General features: G+C 41.8%; 1 protein-coding gene across 7 annotated transcripts in view; it reads right to left on the bottom strand.

The window, feature by feature from the left end:
- ablim2 (actin binding LIM protein family, member 2) overlaps positions 1–19,617 on the bottom strand; it is a 116,882-nt gene that overhangs the window by 19,214 nt on the left and 78,051 nt on the right. For 4 of the 7 annotated variants that reach the window (XM_034105588.2, XM_034105587.2, XM_071206606.1 and 1 more), the window contains exons 3-13: positions 17,368–17,551; positions 15,939–16,051; positions 14,981–15,107; positions 11,949–12,042; positions 6,041–6,128; positions 5,145–5,203; positions 4,452–4,493; positions 3,006–3,083; positions 2,687–2,830; positions 2,167–2,199; positions 132–249 (exon numbers count right to left, since the gene is read on the bottom strand). In XM_034105588.2, the coding sequence (XP_033961479.2) occupies positions 132–249; positions 2,167–2,199; positions 2,687–2,830; positions 3,006–3,083; positions 4,452–4,493; positions 5,145–5,203; positions 6,041–6,128; positions 11,949–12,042; positions 14,981–15,107; positions 15,939–16,051; positions 17,368–17,551 (1,080 nt within the window). The remainder of the gene's footprint in view (positions 1–131; positions 250–2,166; positions 2,200–2,686; positions 2,831–3,005; positions 3,084–4,451; positions 4,494–5,144; positions 5,204–6,040; positions 6,129–11,948; positions 12,043–14,980; positions 15,108–15,938; positions 16,052–17,367; positions 17,552–19,617) is intronic. The other 3 variants (XM_034105589.2, XM_034105591.2, XM_071206605.1) reach the window with 3 other exon arrangements.

Genomic DNA, 19,617 nt, shown 5'->3' with positions numbered 1-19,617 from the left:
ATGTCACCTTACTCAAATCATGGCTAATGCTTCAAAAATGCAGAATTCAAAAATTAACCTAGAAGTTTTCACAAAACAACAGCAATATATGGATAAGGTCTCTGTGTAATGTGTGTGCACGAGGCTGGTACCTGGACGGCTGTAGTTCTGGGGGGAGCGGCACGGGGTGTAGCGTCCGTAGCCCCCCAGAGAGCTGTTGGAGCTGGGGCTGGAGGGCCTCCGCTGACGGGGGGACTTCTCCCCATCGCCCTGGACACACAAACACATAAAGTAGAGAGGTCAGTGCACCCTCACTCCATAATCACCCCATAATGGGACGGGTCGATCAAGGCTTACAAGGATCTAGGTTATACTGTATATACGGAGGTTAAGGTTCAAGGTGGGGTAGGTACGTTTGAGAAACCGGCTCGAGATAGACTTTTTGTTATATTCCATGGAATGCTCTTAACATCCCGATAGCAACGAATATCTGAAGTGCTTTGACAAAAGATTCATAAAAAAATGTCACCTGTGGAAGCCGTGGCGCTGTAAAAAACACGACCAATCATTTTAGCCGGCCCGGCTAAAGTAACTGGATGGCCTACCTGCCTGTCAGCCTTCCATCGGGGCACAAACTTATCTCGTGCCCTCATTGGGCATGTGCGCGTTCCTGTGTGTTGGAGGAGGGGCTCTGTGAGAAAGTGGCAGATTTTTTCCGGTTGTGTATTTTCAGATTTTAGTGCACTTGAGCCGGTTTCTCCAAAATGACTTACCCCACCTTTAAGGTTAGTTTATTTGTATAGCACATTTTAAGACACAGAGGCAATTCAAAGTGCTTCACATAGGCATTTAACACATCATAATAATTAAAAACAATACAAACACATACACAAAAACAAACAAATAAAAGACAATTCATAAAAGCAATAACATACTGGCTGTAGCTAAAAGTGCAATGATAAGGCACGGTTAAAGGATCTCAGGATAGGCTGCATTCAAAAGAAAGGTTTTGAACCTTAATTTAATAGAACCCAGGGTTGGGGCGGACCTCAGAACTTCAGGCAGTTTGTTCCAAGCTTGTGGTCCATAACAACTAAAAGCTGCCTCTGCAAATTGAGTTCTGACTCTGACAGAGAACATGAAGACAGACATCACTATCTGTCATGTAAAGTTAGCAGTGGACTAATACAAAAGACCATTACACTCTCATCTTTACTTCAAATCTCTTTCCACTCATTCGAAGGTTGGCACACAATGCCAAGATATCGTAAATGTAAAAATCACTATACTTTGGAATAATTTCAACCAGAATGTCCCCTGACTAGTACATGAGAAACGCGCTGCATTATGACTCATGTTAGGAGGACAGCCCCTGCAGAAGGAGCTGTCAATATCTACCGGCTCTCATTGGTTTTCTTTCAGCTGTTTTCACATCCAAAATGAAAAAGTGAAAGAACAGTGCCCTTAGAAGAGAAGCTCTTCAACAGATGCAGAGGAGCATTATTTTACTAAATTAAAGTTAATTAGTTACATCTGTACTTATGGACTGATGTTGGTGTCTCTGTGGTGTCTGGAGTAAGCACCTACACCTGTCAGCAGTGGTTTGAAGCCCATGTTAACAAACAGGTGGATACTGGACCTTCAGATCCAGGGGAATCAACCCGGCAGAAGTAAGACGGCGAGGCATTTCGTCTGGTCGTATACCTCTCCCTCGTTACCTTTTCAAATTGAAAAGGAATAAAATGCAATCCCATGGTCCTTTTTTGTTTTGATGTTGGTTGTGGGACTGGCCGTGACAGCCGACTCCACAATGTCAACCGACTATATTTCAAAACAAGGGAAAAAGGTTCGCTCTGCGTTCAGGTCAATGGGTTGTGTTTGCTTGTACCCTCCAAAGATGGCTGACTTTATATTGATGATTCCCTATAGCAGTGTGTTTTTACAAATACAATGTTATCATAGCTGATGCCAAAATTAAGAACTTCAGACCAAAGTCTTCAAGAAGTGACATGACATGTTACTGTGAACAAGTTGGCCTCACTAGTTGAAACAGTGTTTTCTGTGTTGGTCATTTAAACCCCTATTAGCCTTTTAAGAAATCCATTCTCTGAAAAGATCTTCATTCAGAATTTTAAGCCAGATGCAAGTCCCCCCCCCCCACCTTCCGGACGTGGTGCATTCACTTACCTCAGAAGGGGTAGAAGGAAGCAGCTGTGGGGACTGCAAACGAAGAAGAGGAGAAAGCCGATGATTAAGACAGACTCATCTGTTATATGAGAGTTCTTATTGGCTGTGAGAAACAGTCGCTGAATGACTGTTCCTGACTTTACTGTCAGAGGGTGGCAATGATGATGTAGGGATAGCTACATTCAAATGAAAAACTTGTATCTATGTGGGACAGAAAAACCATGAAACCTTTTGGGTCAATTCAATTGCTTGAAAGAATAGAGCCATTGTCATCACTTGAAATAATGTGCATTAAAAATGAATGTATTATTATTATTATATCTAAAGAGTATAGGGCCCCCTTGTGGCAACACAGTTGTGAAACTGCGATGCAGCCTTTCATTGGGTTGTACATACTTATGTACAAATTCTTAATGAAAGATGTCATAGAAAACGTTAACTATGTGGATTTTCAGAAAGAGATGTAAAGCTAGAAAGAGGAACTGAAAGAGGAATAGTTGAGAGCTGTGAGGGGCTCTACCTCTCCGTAGTGCCTCTCCTCAGACGGGAAGCTGACATACGGAGAGTAGGAGAGCATGTCTGGCCGGTCGATGTTGTAGATGGCCTTGGTCTTTGGGAGGGCTGCCAGGTCCTTGTAGTCCAGCATCTCCTCTCCGAGTTTGGCCTGGCAGCAGAGAGAAGAAACACTCCTAAACAATCAATCAATCATGTTCTGGAATATTTGTTTTCTGAGAAACATGTATTGGACAGTACGACAGATCATTCGTATGCTGCAGGAAACTGAGCATCTCCTGCCTGGATGTGAGGAGTGTGTGTGAGGAGTGTGTGTGCAGTCTTACATAGATGACTCTGCTGGGGGAGCCTGAGGCGCTGGAGGCTGGGACCGAGGTGATGCTCTCAGAGGAGGTCCGGGTCACCTGACACACACACAGTTACATTGAATAGATGAGATGCACACAGGTTAGGCCAGGTGACAAAAAAAAGACTTATCGATCACCGTTTTATCCATTAAGGGCATGCTTAAGATATTTAGATCTGATTTACACTTTAAATCTCCCATTTGTCTTGTCCTTAAGCAAACATATTAACGCAGTTCATTATGTACATCATCGTTTTTTACCATTGTAATTAACAAACTAGGTTTTTGTTGTTGTTATCCAAAATCTAAAGTTACATCTTCCAACTATTCTAAACACTAGATAGATTCCATTTACTAATATATAAAGGTTAAAATGTTATCCCGTTAACTCAAATCTAAGTATCTACATTTGAAATCATTTTTTATAATTGTTTCCCACCAAAGAGCACATTTTGTTTCATTATGTTGGAACAGCACATTTGTGTAGCCAGTGAATTATGAATAGTGAAGCTCTGCCTAACGTGGGGTATCAATCAGTCGTGTTAAATCACATGTTGAAGGCATCAGTTTGTTTGATCTTAAGTTAAGGCCTCTGCTTCTGACCAGTTGTGTGCGTGTTAATCTCTTCATTCATCCTACAGATGCAGGTACTGAAACACATCACTCATGTTAGAGCATCCTGTACGTGCAGCATGGGACAGCATCATCAGTCACTGGCCAATCAAAGGTCTTTAGACCTGCTGGCTGCTGCTACATGGAGCAGCTACAGAAGCATGCAAAGTACTTAGTGCCCAGCACTTAGTGCCAGCACTTAGTACCCCCATGGAACTAAATACAGATCGCGTTCACACCGGAATAAGTTCCCTGAGGGAAAATTACGCAAATGAAGCCGCTGCCGTCACTTCTTCTTCTGCTTTGGGTCTACTGGCAGGCCGCAAACAACTTCACGGCCACCCGAAGTCCTCGGCCGGAAGTCCCCGGAGTTGGGGACTGGCTTCAGAGTAAATCGCCAGAACGCCGACACCTCCTCATCACTCCACCGCTCCCATGTTTTTTTCCCCCCAAGTTATTCTCTCTCCGTTGGTGCGCATGGCTAATGCTAATAATGCTAATGCCAGCAAATACAATGGTGGCTTCACAAAACTTTTCAGAGTTTTACGGGGCGTGGTTTGCAATTCGCCCAGTCAATACAAATTGGTACTTTTTTCTCCCTACCACCTCTCTAGCAGGCACTAAAAATGGGGGTAAAAGTTCCGGAACTAAGTACTCTTTTTGGTGTGAACGCAAAAATCCAGGCACTAACGGAACTAAACGGGAAAAGTACGAGTAAAAGTACTCCGGTGTGAACGCGCTGGTGTCAGCAGCTCTGAGAGCCCATGCAGCAGATGGGTGGGGGTGAGGGGTCAGGTGGGATGTTCACACCAACCTTCTGCTCAGGGACTTCAGTGAGCTGGATCCGGACCTGCTTCTGGGAGGGGGAGGGGTTACGAGTAGGGGAGAAGGATGGAGATGAAGGAAGGGCAGATACTGGATGTAAAGCTGCAGGGTTCTGATGAAATGCTAAAACAATGGCTGTTGGTTCTGAACTGTAAATAACCCTCCTCTCTGCTCAAATCCTGCATGTGTGTACTGTTTGTCTTGAGGATGATCTTGTCATTTGAATAGCTTGGTGAATTTTTGTTAAATAAATCCAATACTAACATTAAAACGGCTGCTAATATGCTAATATTACTTTTATACTGTGCAGAATCCATGAATGAGTCATAGACTAAAATGTAGAATCACTGTAGTGTTGAATATAGCCAGAGCACTTTAGTCCATGTCTGATGATCACTACATATCATTCAAATGTTCATTTAGTCTTTCTGACTATGACTGTGATTTACATTAGATCTCTTTTATATAAACAAATACATTTTAGACATTTAGCAGGCTTTATCAGGAGTCTGGAAAGTTGTTAAGGAATTTCGATTAGAGAGGTTCAATTTAATTACTTTTGTGTCCTTAGCCAATAATTTGAAGCAATTTTCCTCGCTTCATTATTAGCTGTACAATTAAGAAACCCATAATATCTCTGGAAAAGTAATTATTGTGGCTCTTTGTTGTCTTCTCCACCCACCTTGCTCTTCTCCTCCTGCTTGGCTGCTTGTCTGCATGGGGGGTGCCATATGGAGGAGCCTGAAGACACAGAGACGTACACAGTAACTGGGATTATTCCCAACATTTCACCTGGGTCTAAAACTGGCCAACAAATCTGGTGAGACACTTTAAAGTAATGGTGGAAAAAGAACTCAGATCAAGTAAAAGTTATAATACCACAGTGTAGAAATACTCTGGAATAAGTAAAAGTACAAAGTATTATCGTCAAAATTGAAAAGTACCAAGTATGTAAAATGCAAAAAAATAAAAATAAGAACCTGCATAGAAACTGGTACTTAAACCTGAGTAAAGAGAACAATATTTTATTCCAAATTATAGTTGAGTAGAAGTATGAAGTAGCATAGAAAGGAAATACTCAGGTAAGTATCTTAAATATTTACTGAAGTGCAGTAATTGAGCTAATGTACTTAGTTACTGCCCAGCTTGTGAGAAACCCAACAACCAATCCCTGATCCCCTCTCTGGCGCCAGCTGATGGTCAATATCATGGATGGAAACTTTACTAGAATATTTTCTGTGTTTATGATTCAGGCCTAAAAGACTAATGATAACACTTTGATTTTTCACTTTCAATTTGTGCTTGGAGGTCATTAGAGGTCATTTAGATTTGTTTTGTTTAAGCTACTAGCATGGTTACAGAATCTTAGTCATGAGACCAAGAAATGTAATACTTTTACCAGAGTCTAGAGGGACTCAATTAGAACTGTTTTTTGTCCAACAATGGACAGTCAAGTGTTTTAGGATTCAACACTTTCCAGAAAGGCTGACACAGTATCTGTCTTGAAGCTATAGGAGCTATTAAAACATATCAAAGATTGGAAGCCTATTATTCTTCAGATCCAAAAACTGATCTCACCTTGCAGGTACATTTCTTCTCCCTCTGCAAACATCTGCTCACAGCGGGCACAGCGGGCACATGAGGGGTGGTAGTGCTTCTCTCCAGCCTGTGAGGACCAATCAAAAGCAGGTTCTGACCATCAGCACGTTGTTATGACTTGTTTTGCCTATAGGTTAATTGCTAAAAAGGAAAAAAAGTGTGCACTAAGATGTGGGAAACAAATCTAAAGTCGAAGAACAGAAGAGCATTCATTTGGAATGAAAGACTGAGTCTGACATAATGCAAATCAATAATATATTTGCATTCCCTGCTAGGGAAATGCCTGCCATTTTCAAATTCCCCCACACCAATGTTTCCTGTTAGATAACCAGTGTTGAGATGAAAGTGAGACGAAAGTTAGTTATAATCAATTATATTCTTGTATAACCCACAATGAAAATGCTTCATATGTTATGGTCTTATATATTTACAGTATAAACAAAACACAAGTGGTTTGTTAAGTTGAGTGTAAGGCCTATTATGGTTTATGGGTGTCACTGATAAGAAAGAGGAGACAGTTTATTCCCTCACAGCAGTACACAGGGGGGGGCTCCTGACTTGACTGAGGCCCCAAAAAGGTGTTTGTGCCATAGCCGAGAATAATATTTTAAAAGTCCTGCACACTAGAGGCCATGCCCAGTTTCCACAAATATGCGCATGGAGGAGGTGTCTTTAGGTTTTTCTGTCCTGTTTCGAGCATAAAAACACTAGCAGAGAGGGAGCAAACTCGAGCGAGGGGTTTTTTCCCCTGGTATGCTCTCTCCCGGTAAAGCTCTCTCCCTGAGAGCTGGGTTTTCCTTCGATAAGATTCTCTCAAACTTGGTAAATATTGCTTACATTTCTGTTTATTGAATGCTGAGTGAATTGTTGAATGAAAGTTTGAAACTGTTAGATCCCACTGACCATTTACGAGGAACTGCCTCTGAATGTAGGTTTGAATGTTAGTCCTGGCGATCTGTGAGGAGATTCCTTTGGATTATGCCGGAAGACTTTAATGTCTACATTAAATCGGGTTTATTGAAAGCTGAGTAAATTGTTGGATGAAAGTTTGAAACTGTTAGATTCCACTGACCATTTACGATGAACTGCCTCAGAATGTTGCAGGCTATAGGTGTGAATGTTAGCCTTGGCGATCCGTGAGGAGATTCCTTTGGATTATGTCGGAAGACTTTAATGTCTAAACTATGAATTAAGGTTTCAGATTAGAAAATGACCACCGCATGATATGTTTTATATTATTGTCATATTGTAACGAGAGAAGGTAAAACCCTGTTCAAGGGTGGACTAATTGTTCTTCAAATAAACTGATCCCACCTTTTGGATTGGGACAACTTGAAATACATCTACGCTACCCTCTCCTGCTTGAAAGATAAGAAATGCACACTGCCACACTCAGACCATTTACCGGTTCTGTTTACAACCTCGATCCCTTCCGCAGGAGTCGAATCACGTGCCCCTGCGTGTTGTCTCCGTCCGTCTCTGATCTCCATGTTTGACTCGACATGTACACTAATATTGGATTCTGTTGCTCCTTTTACGCTTAGACGCACCAAAGTTCTCTCAGAGACGTGGCTCAATGACTGTACTCGTGCTCTCAGACACGCTTGCAGGCGTGCAGAGAGAAAATGGAAAAAGGATAAACTCCATGTCTCCCTAGAAATCCTTCGTGCTTGCCTTTCCGACTACCAGACGGCAGTCAAAGCAGCCAAAACAGAGCACATTTCTCTGTTAATCTCCAAAAACAGCCATAAACCTCAGGTTATTTTTAATGTCCTCAACTCTATCAATAATCCCTGTGATGTTTCTTCAACTGTGCCATCGACTACTCGCTGTGATTTATCGAAAAAGTATCTGCTCTTAGGCTAGCCCACACTAGTGCTACCCCAGATGCTGCTCCTTTTCTGTGCCCTGCTGTCCTCGACCACTTTGAGTCTGTATCCCTCTCTTCTCTCTCGGATGTAGTCAAGCACCTGCGGCCGACAAACTGCACCTCAGACATCATTCCCTCTCGCCTTCTCAGAGATGTTTTCGATTCAGTTGGAGCAAGTTTTTTATTACTTATAAACACCTCTCTTAGCTCAGGATGTGTCCCAGCTGCCTTCAAACATGCTGTGGTGCAGCCACTACTTAAAAAGAAAAATCTCGACCCCTCCATTCTCGCACATTTTAGGCCCATCTCCCAGCTACCATTTTTATCTAAAGTCCTGGAGCGAGTAGCCTATGCCCAGCTGCAGTCTTTTTTAACCATGCATGGCATTCATGAAAAGTTTCAGTCTGGCTTCAAACCCATGCACAGTACTGAAACAGCCCTTTTAAGAGTTTTTAATGATCTGCTCCTAGCCGCCGACTCAGGTAGCCCAGCTATCCTGACAGCTGCCTTCGACACTGTGGACCATAGCTTCCTGTTGTTGCGGCTCGAACAGTCCGCAGGCATCACAGGCTCTGCGCTTGCATGGTTCAGGTCCTACCTGACAGCCCGCAGCTTCTCAGTGCAGCTAGGAGCCTTCTCCTCGGCCAAATCCCCTCTTACCTGTGGGGTTCCCCAAGGCTCTATTCTGGGCCACATCCTTTTTCTACTAGGTTCAATTCTCACAAAACACAACATCCCCTTCCATTGTTACGCCGATGATGTACAGATCTATCTGCCTCTCAATTCTAATGTCAACTCATTACAGCTATTCATGGACTGCTTGACAGAGATCAAATCCTGGCTGAGCCAAAATGTCCTCCACCTCAACGAGAACAAGACCGAGGTCATATTTTTTGGACCCCAACCTCCAGCCTCTCCGGTTGATATTCTGGGCTCCCTCAATAAAAACATCCTTCCCTCTGTCATAAACCTTGGAGTGATCTTCAATAGCGCTTTTAAATTTGATAAGCAGGTCAGCACCGTAGTCAAAACCTGCTTCTTTTTTTTTTTAAATACGACTATTGGCCAAGACCAAGTCGTTTTTATCTTTTAAAGACCTAGAAAGGGTTATTAATGCCTTTGTAACCACAAGGTTGGATTATTGCAACGCTCTATACGTGGGTATGGACCAGGCGTCAATTAGACGCCTGCAGCTAGTGCAGAACGCAGCTGCACGTCTTCTCACTGGCCACATCACCACAATTCTGGCCTCATTGCAATGGCTTCCAATTTGGTTCCGAATTGATTTTAAACTCCTTTTATTTGTTTTTAAAGCACTAAATGGGCTGGCTCCTGCCTAGTGCTTATATAGCAGAACTCCTCTATCGCTACACCCCAGCCAGACCATTAAGGTCGGCTGACCAGCTGCTGCTGGTAGTGCCCAAGACCAGGCTCAAAACCAGAGGGCACTGAGCCTTCGCAGCAGTTGGCCCTAGGCTCTGGAACGCTCTGCCCCTCTATGTGAGGTCGGCCCAGACCCTAGTTTTTTTTTTTTAAATCGACACTAAATACTCACTTCTTCTCCCTGGCCTTCTAGTCAGAGCGGAGCACCACTCATGACATTTCCCTGTGTTTGATTTTTATATTTGCTGCTGTAATTTATTGTCTTCTGTTTGCATTTGCAGTAATGTGTTATTTATTATTTGCATGTACAGCACTTTAGCTCGACCAAAAATCGTTTTAAAATGTGCTATATAAACAAAACCTGATTTGATGCAAAATATTTGTGTTGTACTCCTGTTTTCACTTTAGAGCGCTTTTAGAACTTATAGTGTTATCATTTCAGCGCCCCACTCTCCATTGCTGTTTATGTTGAAAATAAAACTAAACTTTTCATAACCACAATATTTTTGAACTGATTTAAATGCGGAAACTGGGGTTATTTATCAACATTTTGTATGACTTTACTTGTGACTTGCTTGGCCTGAGCAATGACTAGACTTGACTTGCTTGACTCTGACCACAGTGACTTGTGACTTGCTTGAGACTTGTACTGTAGGTTAAGACTTACTCCCACCTCTGGTAATTCCAAAACAAATATGTGCATTTGTAAAAAGTGAAACAATCTAATTTCAATGACAGACTTTCCCCATTTCAAAGTCCTTGCAAAACAAGTCTGATTATATAGAGGTCGAAGAAAAAAGAGCAAGAGAGAGAGAGACTCCCTGTGGACCAACACACAGCCGAGAGAACACTATGAAAAAGATGATAGCAGTACAAGACAGAAAGAAACGTGTCATGCTACAATTCAATAGCTACATTAGTCTCTCTTTCCACCTGCAAGTATTGTCCTTTCAATTCCATGAGCCCAGGCTGAGGCTTCTATACATCTGTAGTCTCCAACTTCACTGCTAAACTATTTATCTACAGTAGCCTACTCAACTTGTTACTACAATACCCCACTTTGCAAAACTATTATCTCAGACTTGATGAAAGACATGTCATTCTCTGTTTATATTACTTAAATATGTTTGATCCTGCAAATTACACAGTAGAATCAATAGTATATACTTAGGCTATGTAAGGGTAAAAGCACCAGTGTAAGTGAATGCATTTTCTGAACAAAATGAACTGTGTTTCTTTCTTTGTTTCTAGCTGCAGTCACTAGTAGGCTAAATACCTGTATATGACCTGTATGACCTGACCTGTATTCTAGTTGATGAATTTATCTATAAATCCAGAGGCGCGGGAAGGTATTTTGAGTGGGGGTGCTGAGGTGCTGGACTCCAGTGAACACTATGACGGGCACTATAGAGCACGCACAAAAGCACTCCCCACACGCAAACACACAGTACACTGGCGACTGTTACAATGAAGGCTCGATAATCAGCTCACGGCATATAGCAGGGGTAAAGTGCTATTTTTTACGAGTGGGGAGCGGACCTCACCTCCTTTAGGGGGGTCCGGGGGAATGCTCCCCCGGGATATTGAAGTTAAAAGCATCAATCTGGTGCACTTTGAGAGCAACATTAAGAGATCTGGATACATCTCTCAACACCCAGATGAAACAATGAAACACTACTGTAAGCAGATGTTCTTTTTCTTTATGGATAATTTACAAATCACTCCGCTTTCAAACTGTATTCTTGTTTTACTGCCATATAGTATTTCATAACTGTTTTTCCTTTATTCTCTTATTTATAACTATAATGATCCTACAGTATGAAGATGTGCCGCGGAAATAATCCTTTGAATAATTTGTGACCAAACCGTTTGAGACCAACTGAGATAACTCTCAGTGGGTCTCTCTCTCTCACACACACTAAATGCGCTATTTCCACACACACACACACACACACACACACACACACACACACACACACACACACACACACACACACACACACACACACACACACACACACACACACACACACACACACACACACACACACACACACACACACACACACACACACACACACACACACACACACACACACACACACACACACAGCGCCGAGCTTGAATGTCACAAGCACACTTTTATTTCCATGCAACTCTCTGATTGGTCTGGTGTCTTGCCTCTGTTGCATTCACTGAACACTGGAAATTACAGTCCTTTCTAGTGTCTTGATGAGGTTCACGTAAAGCACGGTTAATGTATTATATTATTGAGGTAGAATTGTCCGGTGCTACAGAATTGTAGCCAACAATGTGGAATTTATTGGCTACATATTACACAGATTATGCACAGCGGGAGCAGCAATAACCGTCAAATAATAATTCAGACAGGGGAGCTCCGCACCCCCTGCCTGCCGCTAGGGGGTGCTGCAGCACTCTCAGCACCCCTCTTTCCCGCGCCCATGTATAAATCCATCAATAATCATCACAATACATTACATTTAATTTGGCAGACGCTTGTAACCAAAGCAACAACAAAGAAAGTGCAGATAGATTCACCTCAAGCAAGTCATACCGTTGTGAGTGCTGGTGAATTAGTTACATGTCTAAAAGTGCTTAGTTATGTGATGGTACCTCCAGGACTTTTCCGGTGATGTAGTTCTTGCAGCTCTCACACTGGATGCCAAACATGGCGTGGTAGTCCATCTCACAGAAGGGGATTCCATCCCTTAAGAAACACACAGTCAGCAGGTCAGTCAGCAGCAGATACAGAGTCCTGTCTGAGCGTTAGCATTACACACAAGGCAACATGTCACACGTGGTGCAAAGCAGAGATGGAGTACGAGTCCTGGACTCGGACTCGAGTGCCGATTTTCGGGACTCGGACTTGGACTCATGAATTCTCGCGCACGATGACTTGGACTCGACTCGGACTCGTGAATTCTCGCGTACGATGACTTGGACTCGACTTGTACATTGATTAAATCAACACTTAAAACTCACTTTTTCTCTTTGGCTTTTGTTTAATTGTCTATTTATTCATTCATTTATTTATTTATTTAGTTATTTATTTATTCATTTAGTTCTTTATTTTAATATTTATAACATAACATAGGATTTCACAAAGTATTTTTAAAATAGTTTATACATTATTCAAATATAGGAATAGTAGATAGGATTACTTAAAATATAGTTCCTTATATTTCATCTTTTTTCCCTTTAGACCCTTGCGGTTTATTCTTAAAAATCCTTACCCTTACCCACCCCCCATTTTCCCTCTGCTGGTCTATGGCCTTGTAGAGGGTGACGGGGTACAGAGTCGCTTAGATAAGCGGGGGAGTGCATGTGACGAAGAGATAGGTTGTTGTGCTCCCTCTCTCTGTTTCTTATCTATATCTAATAGAACTGCTCGGGTCTTGATAGATTGAGTGGGGAAGTTCATGAGATCTTTCTAGAGGGTTATCAAGAATAACTTTTATCCAATGACCTTTTCCCTCTCTGTCTGTGTCTGTGTATTCTCTTGTTCCCATTAACCCAGCCAAATCTTTTTTCTTGTTTTGTATATATCTACGCCGGGATCCGGAGTCGAGGCTGATCCTCTTGCTGTAGTCCTGTGTCCTGGATCCTCTATCCTGAGTTCTGGATTAAGTCGTGGACTTCGGGTCGTGGCCGAACCTGTCTCTGCGGTCCTGCCTTGGGTCTCGTCATGCTGCTTCCCTGATGGCTTCCACAAGATTGTAGCTCACATCCTCGTGGATTCATCTTCTTATTACAGACACATGCATTTCCTAACATTCGGTCTATATGCTGTAAAATGTATTATCTCTTCGATTTACACACGGCATCTATTGCACGTCTGTCCGTCCTGGGAGAGGGATCCCTCCTCTGCTGCTCTCCCTGAGGTTTCTCCCATGTTCCTCTTTAAACTGTGGGTTTTCTCTGGAAGTTTTTCCTTGTACGATGTGAGGGTCTAAGGATAGAGGGTGTCGTTTTTCTCATACTGATATTCTGAACAATCTGTGCTGTTGTATTTGCTGTAAAGTGTCTCTACTGTAGGCTATTTTTATTATATGTACAGCACTTTGGCTCCACCAAACATCGTTTATAAATGTGCTATATAAATAAAACTTGATTTGATTTGATTTGACGCTCCGACTTGGACTCTAGCAAGTTTTCTCTGGAGTCTGATGTCCTCTATCCTGGCGTGTGCACCTGTGAGGCGAGTTCACGTACTGGGCCCCGCTATTCCAGTCTAGAGATGTCTAGAGACACACCCCGCATCGTGCTGTATGCTTTCACACATTCTGCTTCCACAGAAAAGAGCAGCGCAAAATGCTCGTTATGTGGAAACAATATTGAAGAGAAGGCTCCGTAACACATTACTCTAAGGATCAAGTTCAGACATATAGGCTGTCTTGAACACTATCATCAGAGTAACGTGATCCAATCAATAAATAAAGATTCAGCACGAAAGCACATGGCTACTTAACATGCAGAATGACATCATTTTGCATGCTAAGTAGCCATGTGCTTTCTGGGGCTCCATAGGAAAATATTGGCATCACTTCTCTAAAAGGTAACTCATTTTAAATATAGTTAGACATATTAAAGGTCATTTACAATAATAATAATAATAATAATAATAATAAGCTTTATATTTGTATAGCACCTACTACAAGAAGTGTAGCCAAACTCGCTTCACAGCAGTTCAATAGACACATTGGTATAACATGACAGGATAAAAGCAATGTAGAGGAGCAGCTACATTTCAACACATATATCCACGAAGATTAATACATGAAGACTTGTGACTCGGACTTGACTTGGACTCTTCTTAGGTGACTCAGACTTTGACTCGGACTCGAACACAGGTAATGATGACTCGGATTCGACTTGGACACTCCTTGGGTGACTCAGACTTGGACTTGACTACGACTCTCCCTTGGTGACTCGGACTCGAAGAGTGGTGACTCGAGAGTGACTTGGACTCGTGAATTGGTGACTTGACTACAACACTGGTGCAAAGTAACTAAGTATATTTACTTTTTTGACATATCTGTACTTTACTTTTCCATTTAAATCTACTTTATACTTCTACTCCACTACATTTCAGTGGTGAATATTTTAATATTTATTGTAACCCTCACACTTACTCTGTACATATAAAAACACAATTTGCTGATATGGTATAATGCAGTGCTGTACTACTTTTCCACACAGTATTTCTAGTATCTACATTTGGTCCACATTGAAGCAGGCTGTTGTGTGAAAGCTTTGGCTGTGATTGGGTTGTGATTATGACTCTTTTAAGTTGTCTGTAACTGTGCTGCTGCCTATCTACTGTAGGGCCAGGACTCTCTTCGACCTATCCTGGTAAAATAAAGGTAAATAAAACAAATAAAAATGCTATATGCATTTATCAGGATAATATAATAACCATAATAATAGAATACTGTAAAGATCCATTTTGCATAACGAGTACTTTTGATAAATGTACATTTAGCTGATAATACTTAAGACTCAACTTAAGTTTATTATTCATATTTTCTATTTAGTTTAATATTAGTTTATACGTTTACTGAGTGACATCCAACACTAACCCTATGACAAGTAGTACTAGGTGTGATATTAATGGAGCAGTGTGCTCACAACAGCTTCAGACTTACTTGCTGATGTACTCAGCATTGAGCACCTTGTTGCACACTTTGCATTTGAAGCAGCCGAGGTGCCAGTGCTTGTCCAGTGCCACCAGAGACTGTTCGTTCTTAAACTCCTTCCCACAGCCGCAGCAATCTGTGGGGAGAGGATAGCAGAGAAGAGGACATTCCAATACTGTATGTTGGGCAATTTGCCCGACTAGCATCAATTGCGTTAATTAGCATTATAGCCTGTGCAGACAATAGTTCAGAAATGGCTTAGCCGATTCGGACACTTTGGGAGTGGGCTTGGGATTATTGAGGATGCTGAATCAATTTCTGACAGTTTCAGGACTACAAATGCCAGTTTTACCCAGAGGGCCCTGTTTGTTCTCCCGGAGGGTAATTTTTGGTCACTTTTTAAGATTTAGGGGAGTCTTGATAATTTGGATCAGATAATTGTCTCTGCATGGCAGTTCCTTCTTAGGTAATTTGGTTTCATGAACCAAAACGATTAAACTAGCAGTGGACATTTTGGTGTTCTGAGAAAAAGACTAAACGCAATTTAAGAAAGTTCCAATTTAAGGGATGGGGCACAACATGAGGATAACAAGCAGTGTGACGGATCATAGTTTGCAGGGGGCACAAGTCTACTTTTGGCATGATTTCTGTTTGGAGAGAAGGTCACAGGAGACAGAGACAGAGACAGGGTCAGAGACAGGGACAGAGACAGGGTCAGAGACAGAGACAGGGTCAGAGACAGGGACAGAGACAGGGTCAGAGACAGAGACAGGGTCAGAGGTAGATACAGGGACAGGGACAGAGACAGGGTCAGAGACAGAGAAAGAGACAGGATCAGAGACAGAGACAGGGACAGAGACAGGGTCAGAGACAGGGACAGGGACAGAGACAGGGTCAGAGACAGAGAAAGAGACAGGATCAGAGACAGAGACAGAGACAGGGTCAGAGACAGAGACAGAGTACTGACTGTGGACGGCCTGGATGGGTGCTGGGCTGCTGGCAGGGAGGGGCTCGGTACACTTCTGGCAGATACACTCCTTCCCGTTAAATGTCACTCTGTCGCCGGCGGGGAATGGCTGTCTGCAGACAGGAAGCAGAGGAGGAGGTCAGACTGATCCCTGTGCGCTGCCCACAGCTTACACAGTTTATCTGAGCCTCTGAAACAGAGTGTAGGCTGCTTCAGAGGCTGAGGAGCTTTAAAATGTTTCACTGCAGTTACAATAATTACATACACCCAAACCTGAGTGAGTTCTCTGATCTGAAATACGAAGAAAAAACTATTCTAATGTATTTATTACGAAGCAGCAACATTTAATCTATATATTTATGTACTTTAAATAAAAAATGTAGAGAGATTTTGAGTTAATGAGAATAAGTATTACATTACTCAAGTATCTGCAAAAGACCCAGTGTGAAACATCAAATTGTCAAATAGTTATTTCATTTATTTTAGATTGGAATGTATATGGACACCCCTTTTCCCAAATGTGTTGAGCATCATGTTAAACAGAGTTTTATGTCTGAAGGCATTAAGATAAAAGAGTGTAGAGAGAGTAGAGCAGTAAGTAAAACAGTCATCTACATAGAAGTGAACTTCTAATGGTTTCGAACATCCGAACCAAGCTTGTTACTAACGTCTGAAAATGTGACCTCAGAAATAAACTGATTGATCCAAGCGTGGTCACATTAAGTGCTTTTACCAGCACATATTTTGTAATGCCAAATCCCTTTATAGACATTATACTTTTAAGAGGAATATTATATACACAATGAAACAAAGTTAATGTCTCCTGGCTATGTATGTGCCACTCCAACACAGCTGAGCTGAGATTATAGATGATTCATGTATAAAAAGTTAAAACAGTAAACAGATTGATTTGCCCTATTTAAATATTCTGCACAATAAGCCTGTGTGTTTGGCTATCACAAAAGCAATATTTGTTATAAGATAAGAGCACAGGATTTTGATGATCACATTACAAACCTCAAAGCCACACTGGAACATTGTGATCTCAGGTTCAGCATGGATATGACCAAGGGTATCACCAATGTATGATAGCATAGGAACATGCAAACCCCCCCCCCCCCCCCCACTGTGGCCTAGCTGTGGGAATGGGCTGACAACACGTACAATTCCTGCCTGAGGGAGGCTATCATTACCTGTCCAGGCCTGAGAGAAAACGGTGGCCACACACACAGAAACACATGAACAGAATTATGTTAATTTGTCTTACAAAAAGGGGAAAATCTAAATGTTTTTAAAGAGTTGAGTCAGGGTTGCATTGGCAAACAGAAATGAGTGATCGACTTGTGAGCAGGTTGAGTGGTCTTCTTGTGCATGTTTGCCAACAAGTGTAAGCCATTGACACATGGAAGTGTGTCACACTATGTCTTACTTGCAGGAGGCGCAGACGAAGCAGCGGGGGTGGTAGGTCTTCCCCAGTGCGGACACCACCTCCCCCTCAATGAAGTCCTGGCAGCTGAAGCAGCGAGTCCCATACATTCGCTGGTAGTCCAGAGTACAGATGTACTCCCCCTGACGCACGAAGAAGCCTCCCTGGGCCAACTCAGCTCCACATACTGTAGAAAGTTTGGAATGCAGAGAGGGAGGGTGGAGGGTTGTGGAAAGGTGAGAGGTAATGGGAAAGATCGAAAGAAAAATGGAAAGAAGTGTGAGAGAGATGAGACATTGGAAATACACATGCTTCCCTGTACATTTACATTTTTTAGCTAATTCCAAAGCAAAGCCATAGTGCAAACTAGAAAATGCATTTCCTGCAGAAAATGCGTCCGAATGCTGTAAACTGGCTGAATTTAGCTGAAAATGCAGAAAAAGCTGAATATTTTATTAGCTGAATGGTAGCTGCTTTTAGCTACAAAAACCAAGTAAGTGTGTTGCTGACCTTAGCGGAGAAATGCAGAAAAGTAAAATGATGTGAATCAAAATTGTTACAGCTCAAAAGCATTGCAATGACTTTGTTGGAAACTTGAAAGTGAAATGTTAAACTGGAAGAGTAGGAAACGTAGTGAAGAAGCTTCATATTTAAAAGAAAAGGTTTACAAAAGGTATAAACAACAACATGTATAGCCTCAATGTCCTGAAATAGCTGAATAAGTTAATAGTTGAATGGTTTCTGCAGCTGAAAGTAGGCTGAAGGAGTTAGATATTAAGTGTAAGTAGTAATGAATGTTTACAAACACCTGTGTGTGTGTAAGCCGAGAGATCAAAGGTTACCACGGTGACGACATTATCAAACACCTGTTTAAGTGAGCCCAGAGATCAAAGGTTTCCATGGAGATGTGCTGTGAAAGGAGAGCCTTTCCATTTGATCTGAAGGAGAAATAAACCTCTTACATTTCTAACTATAGTTTAAAAACGGTAGCTGTTTTTGGTAAAATGTCAATGTGTGTGTGTGTGTGTGTGTGTGTGTGTGTGTGTGTGTGTGTGTGTGTGTGTGTGTGTGTGTCAGTGTGTGTGTGTGTGTCAGTGTGTGTGTGTGTGTGTGTGTGTGTGTGTGTGTGTGTGTGTGTGTGTGTGTGTGTGTGTGTGTGTGTGTGTGTGTGTGTGTGTGTGTGTGTGTGTGTGTGTGTGTGGAATTTAGCATTCCACTAAATATTACAACAGGCATCCATTTTTCCTTTCTTAATGCTTCTGCCTGGCAACAGGATATATATGTTATTGTTTTGTCCCATGACACTTGGGTTCAAACTGAAATATCTTTTTGATGACTGAAGTGTCTTGATACTCTGACATCTACAGTCTACAGATGTGTCCCAACGACTCTGGCCCCCCGACTTTTCCCTTGGCACCACTATGAGGCTAATATCTGCTCTGTGTGAGCAATATAAATTGTGGTACAGATATTCAGGGTTGACACGTCATGTTCCCTTTCTATCATCTTCACGTCGAGATCCTCACCTGTCATCAGGGCACCTTTAATGATGTTTAGTGCTAATCAGAAGGAAAGATCTGGAGCTCAAGCAGTGTAGTAGACATTAACATTTGTATTGTTTTATAAATTGGTGTTTTGTGGTCTTCCATTTTTCTAAATCTCCTATTTATGTGTTTTTTAATGTATCATGGTCAGTTATAAGCTTAATGTTCCCAGAGCTGCTAGCATGTCTGCACCATAGACTGTTTATGGTCTGCATACACTTAGATTAGTAATCATTTTGGCCTTTTACCTTAAAAGAAAAACGTATAGAATTTGATCTGTACTACACTGCACTATACTTTTTGTACTGTGCTACTGTATACTATATTAGTTTTAGTACAGTATATGTATAAACTAAATCATTAGAGAAAGATAAACAAACACACCCACATACAAATCTATTTATAGACATTAATTTGAAAAGCAGTTAAAAGAGGAGGGGGCGTTTTGGTGAGCAGAGGCAGTTTTACACGTCTGATTGTTTTCCTAAGAAATACATTTAAAAAAGGACTTTTAGAAGGGGGTGTGTTATTATGCATGCATATGTGTGTGTGTGTGTGTGTGTGTGTGTGTGTGTGTAGGTGTGTCTCTATTGTTTGGCTCTTAAAAACATATGACAGGAACTCAAAATCGCTGTCTCCACTTGACAACACACAGTGATTACACACAGTGATTACACACAGTTTCCATGGCAACCACATGACATCACAG

This window comes from Pseudochaenichthys georgianus, chromosome 18, assembly GCF_902827115.2.
Source record: "Pseudochaenichthys georgianus chromosome 18, fPseGeo1.2, whole genome shotgun sequence".
Classification (NCBI taxonomy): domain Eukaryota; kingdom Metazoa; phylum Chordata; class Actinopteri; order Perciformes; family Channichthyidae; genus Pseudochaenichthys; species Pseudochaenichthys georgianus.
This window is presented reverse-complemented; position numbering and strand designations above follow the sequence as displayed.